The 9,110-nt window shown below is 39.8% G+C and overlaps 1 protein-coding gene across 2 annotated transcripts; it reads right to left on the bottom strand.

Moving 5' to 3' along the window:
- Window positions 1-602: 602 nt before the first annotated feature.
- On the bottom strand, window positions 603-7,237 carry rae1 (ribonucleic acid export 1). Of its 2 annotated transcripts, XM_048254749.1 has the most exons (13): window positions 7,153-7,237; window positions 6,559-6,667; window positions 6,343-6,447; window positions 5,675-5,767; window positions 4,220-4,306; window positions 3,975-4,061; window positions 3,546-3,617; window positions 3,237-3,344; window positions 2,900-3,006; window positions 2,711-2,786; window positions 2,232-2,426; window positions 1,893-1,978; window positions 603-969 (listed from the first exon to the last, which is right to left on the bottom strand). In XM_048254749.1, coding segments are annotated over exons 2-13 (1,107 nt in total). In that variant the 5' UTR covers window positions 6,649-6,667; window positions 7,153-7,237; the 3' UTR covers window positions 603-968. The 2 variants fall into 2 exon arrangements, with proteins under 2 accessions (XP_048110706.1, XP_048110704.1); XM_048254747.1 differs by lacking the exon at window positions 603-969 and having other exon boundaries at window positions 1,889-1,978.
- Between the last annotated feature and the right edge of the window lie 1,873 nt (window positions 7,238-9,110).

Here is a 9,110-nt window from a genome sequence, read left to right as displayed (position 1 = left end):
CGTCTGCTAAGTGGCCCCGGCTGTACCTGACAGCGAAGCGCCACTCTAATGACCATACTAAAAAGTGGCCACTTTCACACCTCTTCTGCTGTGAGGATTCCAGTCTTCTCACATTTGCCCTTTGTTGCTCGCCTCCTGCTTGTCATTCATATCCTTTTGATAGAATCCCCGCGTTCACACTTCCGCGGGCCTCTCGCAGCCTCACCTGTGGGATCCGTGGGCTTGGCTTTGATCCTCGACCTTTGCTTGAGAAGGTTATACTTTGTTCCACTGAGGTGAGGCCCAGATAAAGCACAAGCCCTCCCCCTAATGGACAACTGTTGTACCGACAGTGATGTGGCGAGGCTTTGTCTGACTGACAAAGTCTTCCAGGCTTGCTAGCGTTTTATGATGGCCATCACCACAAATTAGTCATAATTCACTTTTTTCAGGATATAGTTATCGGTTAGTTATTAGTACAACTGTTAAGTACAGTCAGTTAAGTACTCACAACTGTTACAAGTTATTAGTGCAACTGTTCAGTCAGTTAAGCACTCGAAACTGGCACCAAGTAGTTCTAGACACACATGGAAAAGACAAAACTACATTCATAATCCGGAGAGTCCTGGAGAGAATTATTTATTGAGTTTACATTTTCAAGATCGAACTACACCACGCGATGACAGTAAAGCAAAAGGTAAAACAAGTCAGTGTATCCTCTGGGGAGCCATGTAAAAAAAATAACTGCAGACATGAATATAAAAAGACAGATTTTACCATGAACAATTATGATGAGCAACAGAAAGAACGGCTACCCTCATGTGGCCCGTAGCCACAAAGCGGTCATCACACAAGGACAGGTTGGCCCCTTCTGATTGGTCCATACACAGTACGCAAAGTCTCGCCATTGGTCCAGGTGTAAGCCAAAAGGGGGTTCTCTCTTGTATATACACACTAAAGCCGCTCCTCGAAGTTTCCGACGCGACGAATCTAAAGACATGGAGGGGAGTAGTCAGTCAATCAAACATTCAGCATTGAGTTTTAAAGGAGGTTTATTGTTTGCTTCTCCCCACCACCCCCACAAGCAACAGGTAGGTTCACTTCGCAAATGTCAACATGACATTTAATATTCAATCTGCATTAGATTCTTAATCTCCTTTGGTTAATTTCAGCAACATCCAGCTGTATTTAAACACACAGATTTTCCTAAAAAAATATAAATGCATCTCATTAAACTGCATTCTTTTCACTGTAGAATACCTGATTATCTTAGTTTTAAGTAGGAGTGAGTGAAATTCCAATAAGCGCTAGCATTGAGTGAAAGTTAAGACTGCTGGAATTGAGTATGCTAGCTCTGCTACATGGAGCATCTCGTCTCCCTGACATCAGTGCAAACTAAAGTGTGAGCATGGAGGAACTGCTAACGTCACCGACTGACTATCGATCGACCCGTGTTTTGAATTCCCCCCGTTGCGAGTCCGTGTCGTTTTGGATAAAAGCATCTGTTAAATACCAGTCAACTTTAACTTTAAAGCAGTACAGCCCTTATTTTATCAGGAAGTCCCATCTGCCACTCTGGGCGAGGCTGACGACATGCTTAATGCCATAGCACTCTCTGGATTCTGAATCCAGCTTTGATTCAACTTATTTAAATTAATAAATAATTAAAACAAATAAATAGTGAAGAAAATGACTCCCCCTCTCCACCCCACCTCAAGAACAGCAAATACAGCCAATATTCCTGACCCCACCTCCCAGCATGCACTGCACCAGGGGCTTGTGGGGCAGAAGAGCCCTGGCCGTGTGTCCCCATGTCCCTGAGAAAGAGAGAAGTCGGCGCAAAAGAAGGCAGGCAGCCTTGTCTGGTGACACCGTCTCCTGGGTAACGGACACGATGGCTGCCTGGCTCTCACCATTTCTTGTTCCGAGGCTTCAACTCCTCGGCAGCGTTTCGCAGGAAGATGTAGTTCTTCTTCTGGGGATTGTAGTACTCATGGCCCTGGGTAAAGACAGACAGGGCAGGTTAAAAATCATAACTATTCAAAGAAGCTATGAAAAGCCAGTGCAGCATTCACTGATTTACTGGAAAGCTCCATCGTAAATCACTAACATAATGTGTAACGGAAAAGGGGTATTGTCACTGCCTGACAATCGATCAGCCAAGGATTCACAAACGTACCGTTGTGAGTCTGTGATGCTTTGCTAAATACCAGTAAACTTCAACTAACTTTAACTTTAAGATCGCGTCGCACCTTTGACCAATCATAACTGGAGGAGTAGGCAAAGATATTTCCATTGTTGTTGAAGCAGCAGGCCGTGATTGGCTGATCCAGCAGTTCCGAGGTCTTCAGCTTGGTGCGGGCATCCTTGTCCCAGAAGCTGAACCGACCATCTGAGCCCACGGTTGCCAAGGTGCCATGGACAGGATGAAAAGCTATAGCATTCACCTGGTAAAGAAACAACATGATCAAAACGCTGACAATAGCGGAGACACTGATCCATAACCAAAAACCTACAATTTACATGTCTCTGGCATGACAGGCTGTGTCAGAGGATCAACACTGTTTTGCTGAGAATGTGTATTACTATTCTCAAGGATTCTCTGGTAGAACAAATCATTCCTCTTTCTAGTTACAGGACTCTGTACTCTGGGGAAAAAAAACAACCAATGGAGACTAAAATGTCTACTGTGTACCGAATACACTGAATTATACTGAAACGCAAGGCTTACAGCGTAGATATCCTGGGGAGTGGCAGTATTGGTTCCATTGGATCTATGGCACTTGAAGGTGAAGTTGTCCTTGGCTCTAGAATACAGGCCAGCACACGAAAAAAATATTTAGCACCAATCCTTTAGTGTGTATTTGTCAGGGACTCCACACTTAATTAAATCCATTAAAATAAACTAATGAATACTCACGGATTTGGAGGATTAATGTAATGAATAGCCACCCGTCCCTCAATGCTGCCGAGCGCAAAGCCTGTAGGCTTGTTCTGCTTGTCCTTGAAGATGGCCACACAACGATGCTGCACAGAACATTTACAAAATTACTTCATAAATAATTAATAACTAATACATGATTTAAACTTCATTATTTGAAATTTAGAGACAATAAAGCAATGCATGTGGCAACAAATGACATAACTGAAGCAGAGGGGTATTTTGTTCACATCTCTTTAAATTCACACAACACCCATCAACATTAAACACTGTATCACTGTATACAGATCAGAGTGGAAAATAGATCAGAGCTTACCTGGTGCTTCAGAGGTGAATCTATTCTTCGGAACTCTGATGGCTGATTCTCCAGCTGATACACAATCAGACCTCTCTCTGCCGTGGCAACCACCGCCATGGGATACACCTGAGATAGGGGAGAGACCAGTCACATCTTTCCTAAATACTATGAATAACTAATACAGCACATTAACACAGGGCAGAGGTTTCTTTTCTTTCTCTTTCATTGCTCAGTGGATTGACAGATGATGAATGACAGATAAATTACTATTGTGAAAAGAGTGCATTTGAATGGAAGCATTTTTTGGAGGAAAGTTTCATTCCTCACCACGTCGGCACAATAGCTACGCTCTGGCATCTGCAGTGACATCATGGGGTTTGGGGAGCGCGTGTCCCAAAACTGCCAACATGGTAAGAAAAAGGGATCAGAGAAAGAGAGAGTGAGATAGATTAGCTATTCAAGGAAACTACAAAAATATTTTTAATGCCACACAGACTGTTCCATCCAAATACGTCCTTTTTTCATTAAAACATGCTTGAAGACTGTAGTTTTACTATTTTACTTGGTATTTGAATTCAAACAGTTCGAAATGTAGCATTTTGGTTTGAGCGAGTAAAAGTCTTATCACACACACTCACATATCACATGATGTTTCCGGTAAAACTGCACCTCAGATCAAATCTATTTCTTACTCATTTTTTCCTTTCTTATTATTTTGTTGTTATAAGCAACCATCCCAGATAAATTATGTCTTACCTTCAGTGTTTTGTCCCAACTTCCTGTCATGATACAGCTATAGTTAGGAGCCTTTATCCAGTGAATTGATTTAATTGGGCCCTCATGCTAAAACAAGAGCAAAATTAGTTTTGGAAGACCATAAACGTTTTATGATGCATCATTAAATATGACTATCAGACAGAGGTCTTATGGGAAAATAAAAATCAACATCTAACAGAAGTTAGGTCACAAGTAGCCTGTTGATTAAATATGTGCCGTCTTACCTGTGCAATCTGCATGGCCTGGTTGCTGTTCAGATCCCACATCTTGGCTGTTTTGTCACATGAGGCAGTGAAGACTTTACTCCCATCCTGTAAAATTAAACATTGCATAAGTAAGCACTGCTGTTGTATCACACAGCAGAGCAGTTTCCAACTTAGGCATGTGAGAAGTGTATTTAATAGTCTCTTTAAACATAGGTGGTCATCTATGTCTACATGTATTCAGACTCACTATAGCCATGTCCCATATTAAACATTTCTGTCTGCCAAAAATCCAAAGTTTAAGGAGATGGTGGGTCATGACTTGTGTGATCACTTTACCATTATTATTTTTGTATACTTTGTATTCTTGAATACTTGATTTCACCAGCTCCCTATAGGTACTAGAATTAATCTCAAAATGTGTTAGAAATGTATTGATACATTAAATTATTCTGACTAGTGATATGGATAGAGGTTGACCGTTTTTTTCTATGGCCGATGCTGATATTTAGAAATCAGGGTCAGCTGATGCTGACGATTTTGTTTTGGCCGACATTTGCCCGTTTTCTCCCCTCTATTTGCAGGATAAAATGTAACACTAATAACTTAAGTTGATTAATTTTGTGTATCTTAACAACAGCATTTATTGAACATGTATGATCTCTTTCTTCAATCTGAATTTTATGTCTTCACTGTAGGTATATAGCTTAGGCTACTTAAAACTAAAACCATGTAGGCTATAAACTGAATAAATGAAACAGGTTGACGATTAGTAATGTTCTAGTATAGGCTGTCTTCAGCTTCAAGTCATTCTATGCTTCCATTAGTCCATGCATATTACAGTCTAACATAATGTTTGTTGGTAGACACTGTTACAAGCCTAATAGACATGATCTAGTGATCGCAAAAAAGAGAAAACCTTGTTGTACTACATGCAAGGACACAAACCACAAGCAATGACATCGTAGAACATACAGAACAAGGTAGCCTGGGAAGACCCATACGATGCCAACAATGCTAGAGGAAAGGTAACTGCACTAATATATCTGCACTTTGTTGCTGGACATATCAACAAATTACTAGAGTTCCCCCTCTCAAATTAAAAGGGGCATTGTCAGCATCAACTCTAGGAAAGGAGGAGGAGTTTTTTTTTTCACCATCGTTCCGATCAGCTCCATGCCCTGTGTGTGTGTGTGTGTGTGTGTGTGTGAATGCAGTTAAGCCGTTTTCTCCAAGGAACAACATTGTTGTACTCCTCCTCCTCCAAAAGTTCTGGCTGGGGTCTGACAGTAATTTCACACAAGGGGCAGCGTGCGTCTCACGTGTTTTACAGCAACAACAAAACTGGGCTGTCTGCGGATGCGCCTGACTGTTAATCGGCCTAATATACCCGGACATGGCCAATGCCGATCAATCGGTTGACCTCTAGAAATGGAACAATAGTGTATGGTGTGCGGTGTGCACATTTTCACATACGTCGCTCCAGCAGACATCCAGCACTGGACCTGTGTGCATTTGCTGAGCTTTAGGCACCGTTTGGCCATTGTCCTGCACTTCCCAACACCGCACCTGAGGGAGAGAGAAAAGGTTTTCATAAAACAAGTGAACATATTCATGACAGTGGCCATATTTTTTATGTGCCTTAAAGATACATTGTTGCTTCTGCAAAGACTTTTAAAGTATTAGTAATGTCTGCTAACATTTGTCAACATGCTGTTGGAGGTGCAAACTCACGCTGCATCGCCCTCTGAGATGACATAGTAAGGAGCTGGCTCAAGGGTTATAAAAGTATCTTGTGGTGTTTAGTTGTATAATGGAAGCACCGTTTTAATAGCCATCCATATGTGTTGTGTTCCCTTGGCTATCAATTTGGTAAATATAGCAGGCTTTAGAACACTAAACATATCGGAGGTGTCAAATGTTGACTTACTCCAGTCTAGATTTTTTGGACGTTAATCACTCCTATGATGTATTGCTATTGTCTATCCAAAGTAAAGTGTCTGTTTTGAAGTTGACTGATGGTCAAATCAACCAAAAATCCGATATTGTTTGCACCTCCAAGTGGTCTGTGACGTACAGTAGGTTTGTGTGAAAGAATAAAATAAGGACAAGGCGAAAGCTTTGGATTTTCAGACAACACTTACATCGTTGGCCCATGAGCCTCCAATGAGGAAATTTCCCGGGAGAGTTGGGGGGCTAAAGGCCAGACAGCTAATGCTGTCATCAGGTGGAGACGTCACCTCTACATCCTTTGGATAACATATCATATGCCATGGAAAAGAAAAAGGGTTCGGTCAGTTACTACATTTTAGTTCTATTGTAAGATAAAATATATGATTAAATGAAAAACATACTGTTACCTTCATTGGATTATGTGTGTCTGTCGTGGCACTACCAAACACACTTGTTCCTCCAGTACCAAAACCGGCGGTTGTCCCAAATAAACTCATGGTGGGATGTGCTGTGTTGCTGCATAGAGCATGGATACACGAAGTGCTAGTTTAGATTCATGGGCAAAAATCCGACAAAAGACGGTTTGCTACATTATGTCAAACTAATAGTTGGCTCTCTGATACTGAAACATGATTATGCTAGTTGGCAAGCTAACAACACTGCAAGCTATCTGCTAAGTTCGTATAATAGTAATGAGCTGCATATAACGAATACAATACTTTAATTCACTATTTCAAATGTCACAATACTGCAACATAGCGAAGATATTATCTTATATACATAGCTATATATATATATATATATGCACTTTCATAGTGCATAGAACTGTCGCAATTCAAGGCGGGTAATGTTAAACGTAACGTATATCTAACAGCCAACCCCACGATGCTAGTTAAGTTTGACATTACCGGTCCTTCTTTGGTTCAGTATCTTAAAATATCACATGTACTTCCTTCTGATAAGTGTGACATTACGTTTTAAGAAATACATGTGTAACTAACCTAATATAGAACGTTATTCCATAAAGTCGACACGGGCCATGAAAACGTCGCACGTCCGTGAGCCGAAAATCTAATATCGTCGCAGGTTGATGACATAATGTTGTATTGCCGTATGACGTATGGCAAGCCGTTTTGACCAGAAACAGCTTTATAACCTATCAAATAATAATAGTCATTTCGATCTCTTTCAACTGCTGGAAGGAATCATAACTCGAATATATTAGATATATTGAAAATAATGAATTAATTCTGTAAGTTAGAAACCAATATATTTTTGTAGCGTGTTCCCAAAACTAGTAGGACTTGCCATAGAGGAGGATGCAGATTGCAGAATGGGTTCTGAATCATAGACTGTACAAAAGGGTCTGAATGAATTCATACAATTCATTACCTGAAAAATCTTTGTCTCCTTTTTCAACCCAGTTAACTGCATTGTCCAACATTGTGCACTTAACACAAGTCATTTCATTACTGTGTTAATAATTTCATTATTCAAAAGTTATTTCATTACATTGTTACCTGGCTGAAGCCAGAGGTTTCCACCTTTGTAAATGAATCCCTATTGTGGATGTTCAAGTCACAGTTAACACAGGAAGTATGACAGGGTGGAAACACCAGACTAAACTTGGTGGCACTGCACTGTAAGTAATTAAGGCCGCATATATTTTGGCAAAATGATGCTTATATTTGATCTAATCCACCAATCAGCAATCTCCTAACAGGCTGGAATAGTGTATGCATTCTGAGTACATGCACACAATCTATGGAGAACCAGAGGACCATGAGTGGAGTAGGCCTAGACTAGACTGAGATAAGAAATAAGCCTCAGTCACAAAGGAATGTCGGTTTACCCTACACTATTCGACCTTCACTAATAGGTCACAGTCAATTTTCATCTGTGATTCTTTGTTGATGGAATAATTTACCTAATGCTCTTCCTACCAAGGCTTGGGATCTTCAAAAAGTGTCTCACCTACTCATTAATTATCTTGTAGCCTATCTAACTAATTTCTCCTTAGAGTTGTGATTTGTGTACGTTTATGGTTATTGTATGCTGTTAAATTCTATTTAGTCAAAATACTCTTGTAGGCCATGACTTTTCTTTAAACCGTTAGGCCACTTTTAATGTTAATGTGACTTATATATTCTTTGGACAGAAGTGTCTGTTAAGAACTATACACATAAACTTAAACATACACAAAACTCGTTTCACTTTGATCAACAACTCAACATAATTATTCCACTGAATAGATAGCTGAATTAATTCTGTTGAAGGAATTCCACAAATAAAAGTGAAATTGCTGGAAGAGTGAAAGGAAATACAAAGATGGTTCAGTTGGGTTAGGGACCAGAAGAGTGCCTTATGAATTTGTATCCAGGAACTTGACCCAGGAACGTGATATCTGTCCAGAAAAATATAGGTCTTAACGATGAATAATCATGGCTGCCATGATTAAATATCATGAATCACTGAACAGTTTTGGAGATCAGTTGTTAGGATTTGTACTGACAGTTAATTACTGGGTTGACCAATTGTATGTGTCATTTAAAGTTAGAGGGTGTCTTGGAACATTTCCCTGTGGCTACAATACAATTAATATAACTATCGAATGATTTAGGTAGATAATTGACGATAATCGAATTATTTAGGTAGATAATTGACGATAACTGACAGTTGGAATGGCTCTAATGTTTGCTAGCAGATATGCTAACTATGTTATCAAAGATAATAATGTTAACCAAGTTACTTAACTTAGTTAACTTAGCTAATGTTTTCATATTTAGTAGTTATGCTAACTAACATGTTAGCATGCTAACTATCTTAACCATGTCGCGATTTAGCTAACTTAGCTAATCATTTTAATAGTTTTGCTAAAATGCTAACTAGCATGCTAAAATGCTAGCATGCTAACTATCTTTACCATGTTATCTTAGGCAGGATAACTTAGCTAAGGTTC

The sequence above is a fragment of the Alosa alosa genome, chromosome 10 (genome assembly GCF_017589495.1).
Source record: "Alosa alosa isolate M-15738 ecotype Scorff River chromosome 10, AALO_Geno_1.1, whole genome shotgun sequence".
Lineage (NCBI taxonomy): Eukaryota > Metazoa > Chordata > Actinopteri > Clupeiformes > Clupeidae > Alosa > Alosa alosa.
The sequence above is the reverse complement of the archived record's forward strand: the minus strand, read 5'-3'. Positions and strand labels throughout refer to the sequence as shown.